The sequence below is a fragment of the Sander lucioperca genome, chromosome 11 (genome assembly GCF_008315115.2).
Source record: "Sander lucioperca isolate FBNREF2018 chromosome 11, SLUC_FBN_1.2, whole genome shotgun sequence".
Lineage (NCBI taxonomy): Eukaryota > Metazoa > Chordata > Actinopteri > Perciformes > Percidae > Sander > Sander lucioperca.
In genome coordinates this window covers 35620626-35642410 of record NC_050183.1, presented here as the reverse complement: position 1 = coordinate 35642410, position 21785 = coordinate 35620626, and the positions used below count along the sequence as shown (strand labels likewise).

Here is a 21785-nt window from a genome sequence, read left to right as displayed (position 1 = left end):
ATAGTGACTATATTCGTAATATTCTTTACTCGCACAAAATATGTGAAGTGCTAGAGTAGAATTTCTCCCAAACACACTGCATTATATATTGTATTGTATGCATTAGTTTTGTCAAATCATTGCAGAAAAAACAAGTCTAGCCTAATTTCTGATATTGATAGGCCAAAGAACACCGTATCCCACAATCCTTAGCTTTGTGTTGACATGCAACAATGGCGGCTTCCACTGCCAATGTGGAAGGTAAAACGGCACTGTTAAAGGACTCTTTAGCAAAAGTCGGATTTGAAGTCTACCCTCTAAAGGTATTGTTGCACTAATTTCTTTGTAGCGTGTAGCCTTAACAGCAAGAAGGGCTTCAACGTGTGAGAAATACAATGTAATACTTTACCTGCTAGCTAGGAAGTTAAAAAACAAAAGTCAGTAAATATAATTATGGTGGTAAAATTATTCAGTTTCAACAGCCGGTTTAAGGTTTATTGTTTCAGTAATCCAGCTAAATTAGTTTGAATGCTATATAGAGATACTAGTTTGTTACAGCCTGTGTGCCTCTGCCTGTGACACTGTCCCACCACGTTCACAGGTTGGGTGGTATAACTCTGTGCTGCCTCTCTCCCTGCGCCTGGCTTACCCAGATGACAGCCTGGCCGTGGTGGTGCTCAGCACTCCTGCTATGTTTGAACAAGCCTTCCTGCCCTTCATGGAGGAGAGGGGCTGCCAGAAGCTGTCTGACCCCATAGACCAGTGTGTCAAACACTGCGTCTCCTCTGCTGTCTCCGAGGTGTGTGTGTGTGTGTGTGTGTGTGTGTGTGTGTGTGTGTGTGTGTGTGTGTGTGTGTGTGTGTGTGTGTGTGTGTGTGTGTCCTCTGCTGTCTCCCAGGTGAGGTGTGTGTGTGTGTGTGTGTGTGTGTGTGTGTGTGTGTGTGTACCCCGACCTTAAAAGTGCGACAGACAGACAAAAAGCACGTTTTTAAATTTGGTTGGGGATATGGGTGGGCCATTATGTATTCAATCTTATATTACTGAATATGTACTTTTATGTTACAATATCAGCAGATATATTTTTAAAGATTTTTTTTTTGGGCTTTTCCGCCTTTAATTTTTTTTTTTTTTTTTTGACAGGACAGCTAGTAGGGCTGCACAATATAAAGATTATTTTTGGGCTTTTCCACCTTTATTTGATAGGACAGCTAGGTGAGAAAGGGGAGAGAGAGGGGGAAGACATGCAGGAAATTGTCACAGGTCAGATTCGAACCCTGGACCTCTGTGTCGAGGCATAAACCTCTCCTCTTAGTATATGTGCGCCTGCTCTACCACTGAGCCAACCCGGCCATCAGTAGATATATTTTTGATACAGTAAATTGTCTGGAAACTCAAGTGAAAAGTTGACTAGTTCTAGTAGACTAGAAACTGTAATGGAAAATCTCTGATGGTCTCACACCATATGACATCATGTTGCCTAACTACAGTAAGGGATAGGATTGCAACTACAACTATTTTCATGATCAGGTTGTGACACCTAAATATGTCCGTTTCCTCTCCCTGCCCTGCAGTGTTTCCCAGGACAGGAGGAGGAGGAGGAGGTGGATGTGAGGTATGACTACGAGCTGCTGCCCAGCAGGAAGCCAAAGTTCTTGGCGCAGACTGCGGCTCATGTGTCTGGAGCAGCTTTCTACTACCAACAGTCTGATGTCAGAGACCATCCCTGGGGTGAAAAAGTAACGTCATGCATTTATAAGGAATTGTTGTGTAATTAAACTCCAACAGCTGCGATAGATATTTTGTAGTGCAGTGTTTCCATTCTTGTCTGCTCACCTGTGTTTTGTGTCTCTCCCTCTGTTACCTGCAGAAGATGTTCGGAGTGTGTGTTCATCCGAGGTTCGGGGGCTGGTTTGCCATCAGAGCCCTGTTGGTGTTTGGAGGTGTGACGGTGGACTCTGAGATGGTGCAGCCTGATCCACCTGACTGTGTGCCTTCAAGAGAGGACAGGATACAGCTGCTGGAGGCTTTTAACTTTCACTGGCAGGTACAGAACCTCACTGTGAGCTATAATACCTGTGGCACACACATTAAATAGACAGCAGGGGACACCAAACCATTTCATGTCGTAAATCCTCCAGACAGATGGCCTTTAGATAAGAGACCCCCCATCTGTGGAGGTTTTCTTTTCCCATGGGTCCTAATTTAACCTGGATTTTGGTAGAATAAGATTGCTTGTGTGATTCTAAATACATTTTCTTGACGTTAAACACAGTACCAGTTTATGTTTTCATGTTTTTTTTTGGTTTTTTTTTAATTATATAAATAAATATATGATAAATCAAAGTTAATAGATAGATACTTTATTGATCCCCAAGGGGAAATTCAAGGTCCCAGTAGCTTAATTACATCACACACAACATACACATACATCATAAACAGGATGATAATCAGAGAAATTTTGCATCATTAGGACTGGGCCTACAGAGACATCGTCCGTCCAGTCCAGATCTACTCTCAGAAACAGAAGGACTACTTTTCCACTCCTCCTGCTCAGCGGTTTGCTCTGCTTAAGACTTGGGGCTTCCTGCCGAGGGAAAGCAATCAACCTGATTCAACATCCGACACTCAGAGCCAGGTGACCGGACATGGCTGAAACAGCTGCTGTGTGGAAGTGCTGCACATCCTCTCTGAGCACAAACCGCCACTGCTAAGCTTGTAAGGTTTTGGTGGAAGCTCTTAAAAGGTACAAGGGATACTTTTCATGGACTTTTCATATGAACATTTACTGCTTTATATGTTTCATCATATGTTCACACTACTGAGTATAAGCAGCTCCCGTGTCATCTCATGGAAACTGGAAAATACTCAAATGTATGTATACTTTAGTGCTGCTGTTGCAAACCTTGTGTGTGGGCGTTTAAACCAAATTCTTTTAAAGAATGCACCATCTTTATGTGCCGATTATTTTTTTTTTTTTAATCATAAAGAGGACAAACACTTTATCTAATAATTTCTAGATTGTTTCTATTTAATTTAATAGTGAAGGCATACAAATAAACAATACATACATTTATGACTCCAAGGATTTGATTTGATGGTTTCCCCATTGTTGAAAAACACAACAACATTATGTTTTCACCTACCTCTAATTGTTTTTCGTTTCTTGAGGTTTTTGCTTTCAACCCAATACATAGGAGCTGTCAACAGTTTTTCATTGTAAAATAATGAAAGTGAAAATGACTGTTGGTCATATTAATCGGTGCTTTGAATCGGGTCGCTGGGGCAGCAGCTCCAGCAGGGGAACCCAAACTTCCCTTTCTCGAGCCACATTAACCAGCTCCGACTGGGGGATCCCGAGGTGTTCCCAGGCCAGGGTGGAGATATAATCCCTCCATCTAGTCCTGGGTCTTCCCCGAGGCCTCCTCCCAGCTGGACGTGCCTGGAACACCTCCCTAGGGATGCGCCCATGGGGCATCCTTACCAGATGACCAAACCACCTCAACTGGCTCCTTTCAACGTGAAGGAGCAGCGGCTCTACTCCGAGTTCCTCACGGATGACTGAGCTTCTCACCCTATCTCTAAGGGAGACGCCAGCCACCCTCCTGAGGAAACCCATTTCGGCCGCTTGTACCCTGGATCTCTTTCTTTCGGTCATGACTATTTCATCTATATTGTTACTTAAATCAAATCTGCCTATGATGCATTAGATATCTGTTAGATACGATAACTGCATGTTTGTTTAGTATTCTTTGAATGAAAAGTATTTGGGTCATCCATCCATCTCATCTCTCTGCAGTATTTATTGGCTCCATTGTTGGGACTTTGTCTCCAGTTTACCTGAGCTTGATGCATTATAGATGTGAGCTGCCTCTACCCCTCTGGTGATAGACTGACTAATTTCAACTGTAACTAACCCCTCTAGCAGTAAATCATCACCCCACACAGGTACTGTGACCCAGGACACACTCTGTTTGCCAGGTGTAGTTCTTCCTTTTTTTTTACATTTTAACAAAGGTACATCCAGTAGACATGTGCGCTGGGCAGCTCCACCAAGCAGTGAGGGGTTGGATACAGGAACAAAGTAGGTAACTGTACCTAACAGCAGTTCTGCAGTGCAAATTCAGTGCAGGCCAAATCTATTGTTACGCCTCTAGATGTCACTGTTCTCTCGATAACGCAGAGTGAGCTTTTGCACGGCTGTCTCTGAAGCATCTGAAGATGTCCAGCGCTCATCAGAGTCGAGCACTGACTGCAGATAACCTGCCTCACATTATAAAGTATACCATCTACCCTCTGTAACTGTTAAGTGAATCTTATATAACAGATCTTTTATGTATTACTTTAATTTAAGCAGCTTCACTCTCGTTCCTGCCTTCACCGTTTACTCTTTGCTTTTATCATTTGGGACTTTTTGTCCCACTGAGCTAGCTATCGCTTCATTTCATATTTCAGTTTGAAACACCCCAACTCTCTCTCTCTCTCTCTCTCTCTCTCTCTCTCTCTCTCTCTGTCTCCTCTCTCTTTCTCTCTTTCTCTCTTAATGCATCCCTCCTCTCCTCACCCCCTTCCTACTCCCTCCCCGTGCTACTCTATCTGTGTACTGAATCAGCATTTTAGAGCAGTATGCCGCAGGCCTGCAGAGAGGCAGACCATGGAGTTAATTACACTCCCTCAGATACTCAGTCTCTCCCCTATCCCCCTCCTCTATTGCTCTATCCCACCTCTCTTTCTCTCTCTGTCTCTTTGTGTACGCCTTGAAGCCAGTTAACTCTGCCGTTTACTCTCAGTCCCACCACAAGTCACATCCAAATAACTTAGTTCTTAATTTTCTTTTAGTACATTCATATTACATGATGTATGATGCATTTTTAGCAGAGTTAAGTCTAAGAAGCTGAATTATATTGTATATATTATTGGGTTATATTGTTACGGTACCATTTTCCAGGCTGTTTACCACAGCAAATGTATTTGGCACAGAAAACATTTGGTTTCTATCTTCTTCGTTGTCGCTCTTGCATCATGTGCATCCTTTTCTCACTCCTTTGATGCCATTGGGAAGGTGGAGGGATAATTCCTCTTTGGAAAAAAATCTGTCAGAGTGAGAAGCCAACCGTCTTGTAGTTTCCAGGTCTCTGTTGTTGTGGGTGAGAAGGCTGTAAGCTTTGTACTCTGAGGTGAGTATAGCATGCCTCACCAGCTTTACCTGGAACACACTGATATCTAGAGGTGGAACATTTAGGCTGCATGTCAGAGAAAGAAGCACTAAGACATGGGATTAGTAGTGGGGGATGCTCCTGACGATCTAGCTCCCTCTTTTCCCCTTGGTTTAGTATCCTCAACTGTCTCCACAGTGCAACACGAGTTCTGGAAGGCAGAGCAGCACTACCGAGTTCTCCTGGTTTCTGGCTTTTTGTTGGACTGCAGAGGCAATTTTGCTTTCTGACTGGTGTGGGACACAGAAGGCTACCAGCATTACTGTACACTGTTTCCTCAAAAGAGTCCCTAAGCAATGAACATTACAGATTAGAGAGAGATTAGAAAATGCTGCATTGAGCAGTTAAATAGTGAATTAAATATGCCTTATTGGCATGAGTGTAACAAAGATTATATTGCCAAATATAAAAATAAAAGATTAAAAAGAGAAAGGTCCCACATCAAAGGAGCTTGTAAATCCAATACAAGCCTGTGCACGGTTACTGATTGTAAAATAAAAGGAGTTTAGAATAAGTAGGAGAAATGATGTTAAAACTCTGCTGGCACTGCTCACTAGAATCCAAAATCCAAAGACAATATTAACATGTTTTGTGCACAGCAAGAATTACCGGGTGCCGCTGTAATAGTTTTGGGCAGAGATAAAAAAAAAAAGAAGAAAAAGAATAAGATGAGTGGTGTGTCATGAGTTGTGGATCAGTGAAGCAGTGTTATCCGCCCACAGACATCAGTTAACAAGATGAGAGGGGAAAGGCCAGCAGCATACTAGCAACAGAGGAGGAACTGAGCGCTGAGTGGGGGGGAGGAAAAGTCCAGCATCCAGAGAATTTAGTCAAATTTAGAATTTAGCATTAACATGACTGTTACGGTATTTGAAATTGAGGGAATAAATGGAGACTGGAAACACTGAGTTCTTGAATATTACAGATATGGAGATCCACGAGAAAAAGGAAAGAGCTTAATTACGATTCTGTATTCTGTTCTCTCTCTCTGCTTACTCTGACAAAATAGTCTCCTATTTTCTCACAGAGCCTGTCTCTGCCAGAGCGTGTGCGTGTGTTTCCAGAGCTTTTACATTTTTTAAACCGTCTCCTTATCAGTTTGATGGATTAGCATAATTAACTAGTCCTCTGCCTCAGAATTCCCCCCCTGCAACCAATCAGTTGTTGGCTCTGGTTGCGGAGGCCAATGGATGGGAGCGTGAGTGGTCAACCAAGGACAGAGGGGTAGAGGGCTGTCCGATTATCTCATTATCAACCGAGGCAATTAAACTACAAATCCCTCCTTTTTTACACATGCGCAAGCGCTCAGCGCACATATTAACTTGTTATAAAAAACTATATTCTTCTAACTCAAGAATATGAAAAAATCGGATGAATCCCATGCATGACATTATTTACCACAATGCTTAATGTTCTCTAATCTCACTCAGACGTGCTTTGAACATGACACACAGCTCATTTAGTCTGTCAGACATAAAGATGCGAGTTTGGCCGCTGAGACCACATGCAAACAGAAGACCCTCATTTCCTTGGTAATGTGCAGCAGGCATGACAGGGCTTGTTGTTCATATAGTGGAAAACGCCAATAGCAAGCTCCCAGCTATGTCCACATGTACAGTATATCATCTTACTCACTGGTATACTTAAAATGTTGCAGTCATTTCTTCATGTTGATTAAGTATGAGGTTTGTATGTGGCCGCAGATGTTTCACACAGTTTGTCAGTGTTGATGGTGAATGAAAAGCATTATTCCGGTTGCTCTTAGCAACACAACAACATTCACCTGACTCCCCACCGTCTCCACTATAAACCAAGCATCAAAGAACTGTGTAAGTCATACAGGAGAGAAGGATTAGCCCGAGCTAAGGTTTCCTTTACATAATCCACCGGGCTTCATTCCCCCGAGAATGTGATACATTTAACCCTTTGGAAAAGAAAACTAGGAGAATCGCAGCCTCACAGTATAGATCTATAGCAGAGACAGTCCCATTGCACCTCTCTGCAGTTTATTTCTAAGGTTTCTAAGTTGACACAGGAGACACATAAGATCCTTTGTGAGATAACGTTTATTTCTCGGTAGACACATTCGGGTTATTTTAAAGTACGCACTACATCTTGTGGTTCAGTTACGGCCTGTAGGAGTTCAGCTTCAGTTGGCCTGTAAGGAAATCAGTTAAAGCGAGCCTCTGTAAGTTTGACTAAATAGTATCCCCACAAGTGACAATTGTGTGATATTTGTTGGTAAAACATAGTGTAACAGTAGCACAATTAGTCAACACACTGACTCACTAATGTCAGTTGTACAGCAATCTAAAATCAGCTAACACCAGCTAGCGTTAACCACCATAAACTGCTGGTCATCCCAGACCTAGCAAGACTGTAAAACCCTTGAGTGTATTTAAATGAAAGATGGAAATAAGAAATAGGAAAAAATGTGTTATTTATTTTTACAATGTGTTATAGTCCTGCTGTAAGGTCAGCGTTGAGGCTGACAAGCTGCAATCCTTTTTCCAATGGTGGAACAGATTTTAGGGTATTGTTTTTCTTCCCCTTCCTAAAAGGGAACTCCACTGATTTTACACATCAAAGTCTGTTTACAGTTGTTGGGGAGTACTACAGCATATGCAAAAAAAAAAAGTTGCCTTTCGTGGCACATTTCTATTCACTCAGATGTGTGTCGACCAGAAGTTTGATTTCATCTTTGTTGATGCAACTTTAGAAATGGGCAACATACGGAGTTTGATTGTTTCAGTGAATCAATCTTTGGAAACGTTTATTTGTGGATTTACTCATTTCTGAAAGGAGATGCTACTCGATTCCAGAGACATCCAATAACTGAGCTGAGCAGTGTTCAACACACCTTTAAAACCGCACAAGGCAGAGAAATAAGAACCAAAACCACACAAACATGCATGAGAAGAGGTCTAGTCAACTGAATGAGAGGGTTGATTTGATTGTTTATAGTGAAAAAAAAGAGTTAAGACTTAAAGTTACTTCAGACAGAGCAGGGGCTTTCTCACTCCTTCCTGCTTCCTACTGAATGATTGCAATTAGCTCTATCCTTCGTGTGCCTGGTGGGCTGCTGTGGTAAAAGCTCACACGGTGCTATGAGCTAATTTATTGCTGCTGTGTGCATTAAGTATTACATCACAGCTGCCGAGGAACTCTAAATCTGTCACTTATGCGAAATTAGCTCCTTACTACTTTGGCTTTGCCCATAAGAAATATCATCCATCTCTTTTTTTTTTTTTGTTCTTAAAGTATTTTCTGCTCTGCATGATGGCAAAGATCCCTGTGGAAAATGTTTGGTCACGTTTTACTGCTAAATGTCCTCGTGTGGCCTCTTACCTTCCCTCCCTCGTTGTTTGCCTCGCTCCCTTTCACTTCTCCTCTTCACACGTCTCTCCTGCCCCCTAGAGAGACCGGTTTGTTGTGTCGTGTTGCCGGGCTATGGAGGAAAATTATTCTCACTCGCAGTTATCATTACTCTCTGTGGGGTCCATGGCACTCTGTGTGAGTGTGTGTGGGCTCCAGAGTAATAGCATGGTTTAGATAGGCAGCGAAGACATCTTTGACAATTTAGTTAATAGACTTGGTACACTTTTCCCACTCACTATGTTGAGTTAAAGTGTACTGTACTGATTTGAACATCGAGAACAGACTGTGTTTATTGAGTTTAGATGCAGTGGATTGAAGCATTTCAGACTGATCTCTGCTGCTGGACACGATAAACCAAAGAAGATTTTGGGAATCAGGTTAAGAATTACTTGTTGGCCTAAAGCATCAAGTCGTGTGTGTGTTTATGTGTGCCTACCTTCCACCCACACCATCATGCGTTCCATGTTTTACATCCCGAATGGACCATAACATTATTGGAGAGTGCTACAGGCTGAGAAAATACACATGTTGATATATTGTTATGTAAATGATCTCCATCCTGAGATTTTCGAATCAATATTTCATGCAGATGCACGGAGAAATGCATGTTATAAATCCCCTCATATGGAGTTAAGTGCTGCTCCTGTTTGGTGCTTGACCTTAAAGTCAGAAGTGGGCTGGTGTGGAGCGATGGGGGACAGGTGATTTTGGTCTGATTGGTAGTTTCATATCAGTGAGCACCACTAAGTAAACTATCTCTTGTAATGGAGATGGTCACAGGTCAAAGCCTCATCCAAGCCAAATACTAAAATATTCACGGGTTGATGTGGAAATCCATCTGAGAAAGCAAGAAGAGGTTGCAGTATTTGCTTTCGAAAACTCAGGTACTCGGTGCTCCTGTCGTCCACCATTCACGTCGACAAGTGTTATGGGAGAGAACAGATAAATTCATTAGGCTCAGACTGACCTGCTATGGTGAGCAATTTAGTTTCAAACACAGTTAGGTACCTGTGGGAGAGAGGAAATTAGCATTTTAAATAGGTACGATTATAGGCCAGGACATTGTGGGTGTGTGTGTGTGTGTGTGTGTGTGTGTGTGTGTGTGTGTGTGTGTGCGTCTTTGTGTGTCTTTGTGTGTAACTACGCACACAGACATCTCCTTTCTAGTCCCTTATTTAAGCAACACATCGCCGTGGTTTATGCTATCTGAAATATTGTCCAAACATAATGCTCTCCTCCCACGCTTCAATGCACTTTTTTATAAATAGAGTGCCGGTGCTGAACGCAGCTGGAGCGCACTTCTGAGAACACTTGAATCCGACACAACACAAAGAAAGCACTCTGCCCTACTCCTACATTTAGCTGGCAGCCCTTACAAAATAGTTACCAGTGTGAGCATTTAAATTACAGATGGCTTTGATATGATAGTTACATCATTTTAGCTTTAAAGAGACATGGACTTGTGCTAGAATTGACTCATTTACTAACTCCAAAGTTGTTTTTTGGGGTTTTGCCCTCTATTTGGGATATCCAATTGGCCAATTTCTGACCATGCTGGGGATGGCAATGTCAGCCCACCAATTTGTTCCTGACTGAAATATCTCAACAACTGGAGAAATGGATTGTAGGGCTGCAATCAACAATTATTTTCAGTATTGATTAATCAGCCTATTTTTTAGATTAGTCGATTAATCGTTTGGTCTATAAAATGTCAGAAAATAGTGAAAATCACAGTTTCTCAAAGTCCAAGGTGGTGTACCTAAAAGCATTGTTTTGTCAGTCCAAAACCCCAAAGATATGTACTTTTCATAAGAAAACAGAAAGGGTGCCCAGATGGCTCAGTTGGTAGAGCGGGTGCTCATGTATAAACGTTTACACCTCGACGCAGTGGGCCCAGGTTCGACTCTGACCAGCTGCCCTTTGCTGTATGTCATTCCCCCTCTCTCTCCCCTTTTATGTCTTCAGCTGTCCTATCACAATAAAGGCCTAAAATGCCCAAAACATAATCTTAAAAAAAAAAAGATATAAAACAGAAAGGCAGGAAATTTCCATATTTGAGAGGCTGAAAACTGTATTTGCATACCATTTTTACATGAAAAATTTCTTTAACGATGAATCGATTAACAAAATAGTTGGAAATTCCGCGGTATGTCCTTCTTTTCGATTGAATGTCCGCCACCTTCCGCATTCTTTGTGTTGGAATTTTAAACTCCAGTAGATTTATAAGAACTATGGTTAACTGCTCCTCAGATCTCTGCAGGGTAAATCCAGACAGCTAGCTAGACTATCTGTCCAGTCCGAGTTTTCTGTTGCATGACTAAAACAACCTATGAACGTACACGTTCCACCAAAACAAGTTCCTTCCCGAGGCTATTTTGCAGCGGCACAGGGGCTCAGTGCGGCGCTAAGCCCCGGCCATGACGATTGTGATTGATGTAAAGAAATGCCAATAAACCAGAGAACGGTTCTCTCTCATCCCGGAATGCTGTATGGACTAGCCAGACCCTCCTCCGCAGCGCTGTGGAGGAAGGTCTGGCAATGCGAGACTAGCGATTAACTAATCAATTAGTCGATTGTCATAAAATTTGGTTCAGACATATGGTTTCCCACAGGATGAAGCGTATTACCTTTGGCAATCCTCTGTCTATTCATCTAGCACCATCATCTGGTCAAAAATAGAATTTACCCTACTACTTTTTATCATTAATCATCTGCAAAACTTCTGACATCAGCTGTATGTTTTAGTGCCAATCGGCAAATGTTAACATGCTAACATGCTAAACTAAGATGGTCAACATGGTAAATATTATGCCTATTAAACATTGGCATGTTAGCATTGTCATTAGGAGAGTTTTAGCATACTGCACTAATGTTAGCATTTAGCTCAAAGCACCGCTGTACCTAAGGACAGCCTTACAAAGTTGCTAGCATAGCTTAGTCTTGTTAAAAACTTCAGATTTCAGATGGTCATACTTCATCACTGAATTATATTGATGTATTATATGATTATATGTTGATTAATTCCTTAATCTAAATGAATGCTTTTTTTCAGGTGATGTTTATGATGAATGGAAATGCACCATGACCCAAAATTACATGAGAAGATATAAAACTAAACAAAAAAATTAAACAAAAGGACATGACATAACTTCTTTTATTCACAATTTCTTTATCATTGAAGAGGAGGGAAATATTTAATAAGTATAGCTAAGTTGACTGCTTTTAGTTTGTAACTCAAGACAATCATCATGAAACAGTGGCACTCACAGACTAGTGGGTTTTCTATCCCATTAATGCATGAGAGATAAAGGCAGTTTCAAAAGGGAATGACACAACATTTTACTTATTTGTTTTGGTCTGATTTGTTTTGGTGCCTGTAACCTGTCAGCGAGTGACTGTGTGTGTGCGTGTGCCTGCCTGAGTGTGTGTTGAAGGGTGGGTGGGTGTGTGCAGGATAGATACAGTATATGACTAGGTTCTACTTACAAGCAATTCACTGCAGCATGCAAATGCTCTCCCCTGGGATGGCTCTCACTGCGCTAAACCCATCAGCACTTTTCCTCACAGTCATGAGTTATCTCTCTCTTATCGTCTGGAGTGACGGAAGAGAACTCATCTCCTTTTTGTAACAGGCCAACAAGCCATGCTCAAAGAGCAACTTCAGATAAATGACTGAGTTTTTTATTTTTTTACCTACCTTACGTAATATCCCTTCTTGCAAGACACCTTAGAGAGGGATTCTTCTGACAAAGGCGCATTCGTATGCATCAGCTGATAATAATAGATTAAAGATAATAGCATAGAGTTTTGCCTATACCACTAATGTGCGCTTTTAATTTGTATATATTTGTATAATTTTATACAGTCTGTGGTTGGGAGGGAGTAATCTTCCTTCAGGTCTTGAAAAGTGCGGAGGTTTTTCTTATTACAAATATCCTTTAACTGTTATACCTCTAGAACTGTTAACTGTTCTAGAGGTATACACGTGTTAAAGTTTAAAATGTGTTAACATCTGGAACCCCATGGAGGGAATACTAAGGGAGGATCCAGTAAATTTCAAACTGGTGATAAGTAATGGAGCATGCATGGAATAAATAAATATTTTTCAGTGTGAGACATAGTGGGTCCCAGAGGACAATTGCTCTTCTTTAGGTAAAATATTAACAAGGTGAATTCCCTATTCTTCGCCAGGGAATATCCAATACATTGATTTTTTTAACCCTCGTGTTGTCTTCCCGTCGACTGTGCACTTGTTGTCCTCCCGGGTCAAAATTAAAAATGAACACCTTTTTGGTTCTTTTTCTGACATTTATATCCCTTTCGTCGACACTTTTGATGCTTTTTTCTATGTTTTTGTCACGTTTTTTTTTACATTTTTGATGCACCAAACACCACTAACACTAAGTTCTTACCACATTCATGGACTATAATCCTCATTTGTAGGAAATTATATCTAATTTTTGAGTTAAAAAAGCAGAAATTATGAAATATTTAGACTAATATTAGAGGAGCGTATGTTGATGGATAATCAGAGACTTCAAAGAGTCAAAGTTTAGTCAGAATACAGTTTTGAAACCATTTAAAAAAAATTTTAAATGCTAAAACTTGAATAAAACATCCAAAATTCATTAAAAGTAATGATCATGAATTGTACGTGCGAAGAGCATTGTATGGAATCCATCTAATTTTTGGGTAATTTTTATTTAAAAAAAACAACAACATATTTCTGCTTTTGAAATTTTGAAAACGGGTCAAATTGGACCCGAGGACAACATGAGGGTTAATAGAGTGAAAAAACAGATAATAAAGTTTGAAGAGGGATAAACCACCACATTTATTTGAATTTATTTACATTTATTTGTAAAGTAGAAAGGCTATTCTTAGGACGTTTTCCTCTCCACAAAAAGTGTCTTGTCCAAATCTTAAAAAAAAAAGATACAGGTGCAGGAAATGGAAGCATGGAGAGTAGAGAGTTTACACAATAAGCTATATTTAGTTAATGTCATCCTAACATAAAGAGCAATGTTAAGAGGAGACCATTTAATCAAGGCTCTCTTAAAGCAACACCAAAGCACTTTTCCTCTTCGGTCCCCCTAGAGGTTGGAAGCGGAATTGTCCATTATTGTTCTCATTCGAAATACAGATCCGCTACCCGATTTGGCAAACTTGCATAGTGCGGTTTTAGCAGATAGAGGGCCGCAAAGCGAATGCAGAAGTGCCGTTCACCCTGTTACGAGTTGATGAACCACTGAAACGATTTTGGAAACATTATTTTAAGGTACAAAAGAATCTTTGGTGTTGCTTTAATTTTCATTAAAAACTGAGAAGAAGTTGTTGAAGCTGTTGGAGTTTCCAAAAAATGCTTCCCTGCAAACAAGGCTGAGAGGGTTTTTATTACAAAAGCGCTCACACACGCACGCACAAAGTTTTTATGTCCAATCGATAGCTAACCATCTGAGTGAAAAGAGGGAGGCCCATGTGGAGGAGAGGAAACACAGCATCGTATGTCTTCTTCTCTTCTCTCTTTCTTCCCATCTTTTATTCTGCTCTCTCTTGTATTGATCCAAAAATGGCAGTTTTTAACTGCAGCCTCCAGCATGATATCTGACCCTGCTTTTTACAAGGTCTTTCTCTCTTTTACTCTGTCTTTGCCTTTTTTTTCCCCTTCCTCCCCTGGTTTTATTAAAGTAAGTTCATCAAAGCCTGCTCATGTCACAAATTGATGTCAAAAATAGTTGTTACTTCAAGTGGTTTTGCCCCAAAACATAAGCCAAATAGTGCAATAGTAGCTTCTTAGTTCATTTGAAGTCATAGAATAGGGTTTGCGTCACTGGCTGGGGTGGGAGTGTGTATATATCTCTTCAGGAAGGTTGTTAAAGATAGGGAAGTACAAGGTAGATAATAGTGAGAGACAGAGTAATCTGCTCTTTGTGTTTCCCCTGGGAAGCAATAACGATCACAGCCAAATTCATCAGCCCACCCCAGACTTGGACAGAAGGGGAAAATAGGCTGGAGTTGCAAAGTACTGTGAGTAACTGAGTTTCTGTCCTCCTGAGACAGGGGAATTGATAGTGAGGGAGGACGCTTTACATTGGAAGTGTTGCTGTTATTCAAATCTTTTTAAGTCTTTTTCTGCAGCAGACAGACGTGCACACACCACCCTGTTGTCCATTTCAAAGCCGTCAGCTGTACCTGCTCGACTGTGTGCGGAGCTACAGCGGCTGTGTGCGTTTCCTCTGAGTGGGTTTCTACTCGGCTATATTCAGTGTCTCCTGAGAGGAGTCAGACTACACCTCTACCTGGAATAGGATCAAGAGGCCATCCATCACACCAACACAGCTACTATAACCAGCCCCGCAAAGTGCTGAGCAAGCAGTTTCTGAGAAAAGGGCATGTGAGAATCTATGCTTTATTTGTGTTTTGACAAAAATGCCAGGTAAGCGTATACTGTAAACGCTTTTACATTTCTCAGAGGTTGAACAGGTGACCCTCGCTTGGTGTTCCTTTTCAATCACATTTCAATCATGGGACCTTCTGCTCTACAATTAGGGCCTCCTCCATCCTGTCTAGGTCCAAGTATCAATCTTCTCATCTAACTCTCGGCAAGACAGCTAATAAGTGTGTTTCTCAAAATGTCAAACTGTTTCCATTTGTGATTTATTATTGAATTCTATAAATCTATAGCCTGGCCTGACAGTGGTCATTCCCTCATATGCTGCCTCCACAGCCCATTCCCAAACTCTCAGCTCATAGAGAGGATGTGCTGATACAGAAATGATGATACCAGGATACGTCAGATGGCAAGAGTGCCAAATCAAATGACCTTTGTTGGATTCGTTGTTTATTTTCATGCACAGACGCTCCACATCCAGGCCCTGTCCTTCATGGTGAGAACAAGAACAAAATACACTTTATATTCATGGCGAGACCCACTTATTAATGACTTCCCAGAGTTTGTTTGTGTATGTCTTTGAAGCGTCTCATAGACTGTCAAAACAGGACTCAGAAAATAGTCTATTATGTTGATCTACATTCCAAAAGGAGTTCAATTACTTGTCTGAGCTAATGTTTTAATTTGACACCTCGGTGCAGCACCAGAATGAAAAAATTATGACACTTGACTAAGAGAAAAAGAGATAGCAGAGACAGGAGGAGAGAAAGTAAAAGACGTGATGAGACCTCATTAAGGCTACAACGGAGCGAGCTTGTGCGCGTGCACACTTGTATGCCGGCGTGTGCGTCACAGCCAGCACGATCTAGTCATTTTTGTGTGTTTTTGTCTGTGTGTCTGCGTCAGTGTGTGTGTGTGTGTGTGTGTGTGTGTGTGTGTGTGTGTGTGTGTGTGTGTGTGTGTGTGTGTCAGTCAGAGCAGATCTGGGAAGCCCCTGGGAGGGTTAAGTAGGGAAACAGCAGAGATTGAGGTGGGGAATTCTCATCAAAAACGTCCAAATCAGGAAAGGTGTCGACAAAAGCCACCCTGCAAGGGGACAGAGGGGAACAGAGGCGTTGGAGGGGTGTGTGTGTGTGTGTGTGTGTGTGTGTCTGTGTGTGTGTCTGTGTCTATGTGTGTGTGCAGGTTGGTTTAGTTGGAAGAAAGATGGGTCAAAAGTCTGACATAAGGGTGGCAACTGCAATGATAGTGGAGAGGAAGATAAAATACAAAAGCAGGAGGAGGTATGGGAGTTACTTTGAGATGACTAAGGTTAGCAGTGTATGCAGAGGAAGGGGGTGTATTTACGTGGATATGCGTCACAATGTGGGGGCTCTCCATCTCAGGGGGTGAGGTCGTGTCGAGAGGGGTGAGATGCTGGTGATGGGGGGGGGGGGGGTCCTTGGGGGAAGTCCTGTGGTAATGAGCTGTTACTCTCAGAGGAAGACGAGCGCTATTACAGGAGCACTGAGCTGCTATTCTGAGGTTTAATCTGAGGCTGGTTCACCTTCTCCTGCCGCTCAGCACAGATACACTTTTGACAACTTGCTGAATGTAAAAAGGGAAGTGGGATCTCTGGCTTTGGGTAAAATAGTCAGATCCAAAAAAACTATCTGGAAATTGTTCCTGCTGTGTGTCAGATCCGAGCTCAGCCCTGACACTGAATGGAGGATGAAAATCACAGTGACACAGTTTTGTCTTTGTGAAATCTGATTTCTCTGTTTCCTACACATCAATTTGTTCCTCTCACTGCTATTCTCTCCCTGTCGTCCTCCTGCTGGTGTGGTGAGTTGTGGGAATCCTGTTTTATGGGACTTCTAAATAACCGCGCAGGCAGCATGCCACTCCTGCCATCCTCGCCCCCCCCATTTCTCTACAAGTTCAAAGGTTCAGTCCTGGAGGGAGATTTGCCGTCAGACGGCCAATCAGCGGGTCAGTAGGTTGAGGTCAGGAAGCCAAACGTCTGCTGGGGACATTTTGTCCATCGTTTTCAGACCAGCTTGGGGCACAAACAGTACTGTGTCTTTTGTTACACAATGATTCACTTGTCATTACAATCTATGGGAATGCAGATTTGTCTGCCATTTGTCTTGTTTTATACCTCACGTATGTGTTTCTTTTTAATGTCTCTTGCATGTTTGTATATGTATATTTTTTTAAACATTATGATTCTATTTGTCACTGGATGTAAACTTTCCTCATCCTCAAGCTGAAGTCAAGGTAACACTTATCTCAAAGGGGGAATTCCCCTGATTTTACCTGAGCACTACTCTCTAAGCTGCTCTGGTGTCTGGGTCCAATTTGTAAAACACAATAGTAAGCAGTTTAGTTTTTCTGAAAATGTATTGCAGAGTCGTGATCATCCATTTAGCCAGTGGAGCCATTTTTTGTCGATGTTAATGCTGCTGCAGCGATAATCAGTTGGATAAACTGCATCAAAGGAATTTTCAAACAAGCCGAGACAGACAGCCACACTCTGAGTCCATTTTCTGTCTGAATAGGAAGGCCTGAGCTTGGTAGCTGTAGGCGAAAAGTTTCTCAAATAGCAGGCCACATCGTTTTATATTCTTACTATATTCTTATTCTTGTTACAAATGGTAAAAGGAGAAGAGCACATTTTATCCGATTGGAATAGTTCCTTGTTCCTCTGCCTCCGTGTGTCGGTGTGACCTGCTGACACACTGAGCTGTCAGGATCGATTAAGGCTCCTTGGAGCTGGCAGCAGAGACCAGGACTGGCATTCTGGCATCGGCGTGCCATGTCTAGTCTACCATCCCTCCTGAGAAAGCCCACAGCCACAGTGATGCACCGCTAACCAAGTGGGGCTGCAGCACACAAACACACTTAAGCTACTTTACATTTGCACAAACACCAATTGTACTGTACGCCATATGCTGCTATGCTGAACCCCTTTCACCTACAGTACTCTCCTCCTGTGTGTCACTCTTTCTACCTCCCTCAGCTGTGTTTTCTTTTTCAACTCTCTCCACATTAAGTGCCAAGTGAAGGCGGCTCCACTGCAGTATCTGACCCATCCTGGCAGAGGTGAGGTTGGATAATAAAACCGCTGTTCCTGCCAAAACAGACTAGAGGAGATAAGGGAAGGAGGTGAAGCCAAAGACAAGACAAAGAGAGACAGAGAGAGAGGCAGAGTGGGAGAAATAGAGCAAACAGGAGAGGGAGGAAACACTTGGGCCATTGAGGAGGCGGAAAGAATTCATGAAGGGAATTAGGGAGGATGGATAAAGACGCTAATAGAGAAGAAAGGGTAAAGAAGAAGTGCAGTTTAGGGTTGACAAGGTTTGAGTAAGATCGCAGGTGCAGCAGCATTATATACCTCTCATTTCTTTCCCTCCCACCCCTGCATCCCTCCATCCCATTTTGAGTGCCAGGGCGATGGTGCAGAGGCTAAATCAATCACCTCTCTGCCCTCCGTCCCTCCATCCACTCATTGTGCTGACGTAGCAGGTGTACTTTTTTTTCACATTACTGAATAGGACATGGGACACAGAAAAGACCCAAAGAAGACACATTTGGGAAAGAGTGAAACCACAGTCGTTCGTTAAACATCAGTCTATCATTTTAATAATAGTAAAAGATAAAATGTTACTTAATATAAGTTACTGCAGTATTAAATAGCCAGAACCGCCAGTCATACAAAAGCTAGTTCTGTGTAGAGTCATACAATAATAGTCTTAGTGTTTAATATGTTTAATGTGTGTGTGTGTGTGTGTGTGTGTGTGTGTGTGTGTGTGTGTGTGTGTGTGTGTGTGTGTGTGTGTGTGTGTGTGTCCTATATAATATAGGTCGGAGACCCTCAGGTGCGTTGCTGCTCAGTATGGTGTTTGTTTGTGTGAGCGCACATGGTGTGTTTCTAATGTACAGAAAGTGTGTCATGTTCATGTAATTATGAAACATCTGTCTGTAGCCCTCCTGTGACCTCTGACCTCTGCTGGTCACAATCTGGGCATGCTAGAAAAGGCGCTTTCAGTCACTTTTCACACCTGATACTGCTTTGTATTAAAAATCACCCCTGTCCACAGCGTAAAGCATGAACAAGAACTAAGACTAAGTTCTGGCTCATTTGCAGAAATGTTTAGCTAATAAATATATTTATATAAATGCTGTCTTCACTTTAAGTTTTATGTTGACTCCTCTAGGATGGATATCAAGTCTGACAGTTATTATTATTATCTCCTTTTAGTACAGCTACCTACTGACTGGCCTGTTTCACACACACAGTCCACTCAGCGTGCTCTGAAAGAAATGTCTCTTTCAAGTAAAGCTGCTCATTGACTCTGAGCACTTTTTCCATTGTAGGATGACCAGAAAAATCCAGTATTTAAAAAACAAAAAAAAAAAAACTGGGTCTTATTCCCATGATTGTGGCCATTCTTACTCATGCTAACTTTGCACTCGCCAATTTTAGCTTAGTAGATCCCCATGCAGTTAGCCACATACGCTACATTCTGTGTTTACTTCCATTAGGATTAATAGACAAGCATTTTGAATTTATTTACGTAAAATTCAAGTTTATTTGGAAAGCATTAGGAGGTTCGTGCTGCTTACCCTTAATACATGTGGCCACAATTATGAGAATACAACCAAAAAATACCAGAATTCCCCTTTAAGTCTCACAAATCCTTTCTAGCAACGGATTGTGTTGCCCCTTATGATACAACCATCAAGTGAGTCCCTGCTCTTCTCTTCTCAGGCTCCTCCTAACAGCATTCAAGGGCGGGCAAGCAGAGGGAATCCTGCTGACAGCCACACTCTCCTCTGCTCCCACACAATGTCATCTACAGAAAGGCTTTTATACTAGAAAGTGTGCATGTGTGTGTGTGTGTGTGTGTGTGTGTGTGTGTGTGTGTGTGTGTGTGTGTGTGTGTGTGTGTGTGTGTGTGTGTGTGTGTGTGTGTGTGTGTGTGTGTGTGTGTGTGTGTGTGTGTGTGTGTGTGTGGGTAAGCTCTTAAAGTGGGGTCACGCTGAAAGTGATGCATAAACAGTTGTTGAGGTTTGACTTTTCACCTCTCCTGCTGCTATCTGAATATTACACACAGATTTTCATCTTAAAAGAGAAATGAGATGAAAGCATGATCTCTATCACAACTTTGTCCACTGCGGCCCTGCCATTAACCATGACTACATACAATGTAAAGGACAATTTACAGACATGAAGTGGCTCAAAAAAGCTCCACAAAGAAGAAAATGGTCATCTTTAACCCCTAGAAGGCTTTTTTTGTGCTGTGTGTGTGTGTGTGTGTGTGTGTGTGTGTGTGTGTGTGTGTGTGTGTGTGTGTGTGTGTGTGTGTGTGCAATGATGGGATGTATTATTGACTTATTGCATTAGATGGTCTCTGTGCTTCATGCTCACGCTCTAAAATCGCCCTCAGAGAAATAACGGGATCAGACTGGGCACACAAACTCAAGCACACACACCCACACACACTCACAAACACACAGTAATAATAACTGTGCGTACACAAAATGTTTTGTCTCTAACATTGCTCTTGTGCTTCTGGGGTTTTGTGTTCATATTAGTAGTATACATTTGCCATATCTGTCTGTCTATCTGTCCAGTGTCTGTCTGCTACCTGTCCTGTCTCTCTCAAAGAAGTTGCAGAAGCCCCAAAGCTGTAAGATCCAGCAGGCAGAGTTTTGAGGGCCGTGTGAAGGATTAGAGCCTGCTCTTTGCCAGTGGAGTGGCTGAGCAGCTGGCACAACTGAAATGAAGGGAGGGGGTTAGAGGACAGAAAGAGAAAGTGGAAGGGTGGAGTGCTGTGAGCCAAGCATGTGGGAGTGGGGTGTGAGGACAGATAAAGAGAGGAAAGAAAAGTTGTCTGGCAAGAGAGCGGGGAGTGAAAACATTTACGTGCACATTCATTAAAGTCATCTAAACCTTTGCTCTAAGCCCCTGACCCTAGTGCTCGGGTTCAGCAGGCTACTGCAGCAAAATGCACACACACACACGCACACACAAACACACACACACACACACACACACACACAGGTACATGCACACAGTAGGAACATACTAGTATTAATATCAACGGAAACCAGTTCAAGTTATAATCTTTCTGACTGAAATTAAATGGCATTTCTTTATCATCTCATCTGCTAGACCATTGGTCCTGTTTTCTCTTTTGAGAAAAAATCATAAACCCAAAAGGAAACATTTCTATTTAATATTTTTTGGTTCCACGCTGGCACCCCCTAGTTTTGCATCGATTCGACAGATATACCGATCAGGTATTTGTCCACATAGATGGAGACCTTATTTTTCCATACAGCCAATCAAATCTTGCATAAAGCAGCAGCCGCAGTATTCGGACATAGGCAGAGCAGGCGGTCAGACTGAGCCGGACAGAAGCCTGCTACACAAGAGCCACAGACTCTGAACAAACCACATTAGCGCCCGCCCAGGACGGTTGTGATTGGTTTAAAGAAATACAAACAAGCCAGAGCGTTTTTATCCCCTATCCCAGCGGTGTTTTCAGACCATACTCCAGCGCTGACACAGCTTACCTATGGTGTAACAGCGGCACTGTGGCAGCTGCCAGTTGCCGTCAATCAAACACAGACAGCAACACGCCCCTCCAGCCGGCCAAAAGGAGCATTTCTGATATTTCCCCAAAGAACTTTTCTCTTTGTTTAATCAATATATTTAGCCATTATTTTTTGGGGCATTTTAGGCCTTCATTACATAGGACAGTTGAAGACAGGACAGGGGGAGTGAGAAGGAAATGACATGCAGCAAAGGGCTGCAGGTCGGAATTGAACCCGCG

At 42.1% G+C, this 21785-nt stretch overlaps 1 protein-coding gene across 2 annotated transcripts in view; it reads left to right on the top strand.

Moving 5' to 3' along the window:
• The first annotated feature begins 9 nt into the window (after positions 1-9).
• Positions 10-21785, top strand: part of mmachc (metabolism of cobalamin associated C) — a 26515-nt gene continuing 4739 nt past the window's right edge. The window contains exons 1-7 of one of the 2 annotated variants that reach the window (XR_004108217.2): positions 10-302; positions 581-778; positions 1551-1715; positions 1847-2023; positions 2450-2933; positions 5662-5664; positions 9206-9215. Coding sequence is in view for 1 of the 2 variants with exons in the window: in XM_031318107.2 (XP_031173967.1) it covers positions 213-302; positions 581-778; positions 1551-1715; positions 1847-2023; positions 2450-2632 (813 nt within the window). In the remaining variant the exon portion in view is untranslated. Of the gene's footprint in view, positions 303-580; positions 779-1550; positions 1716-1846; positions 2024-2449; positions 3070-5661; positions 5665-9205; positions 9216-21785 lie in introns of those variants that run through there. The other variant, XM_031318107.2, reaches the window with a different exon arrangement.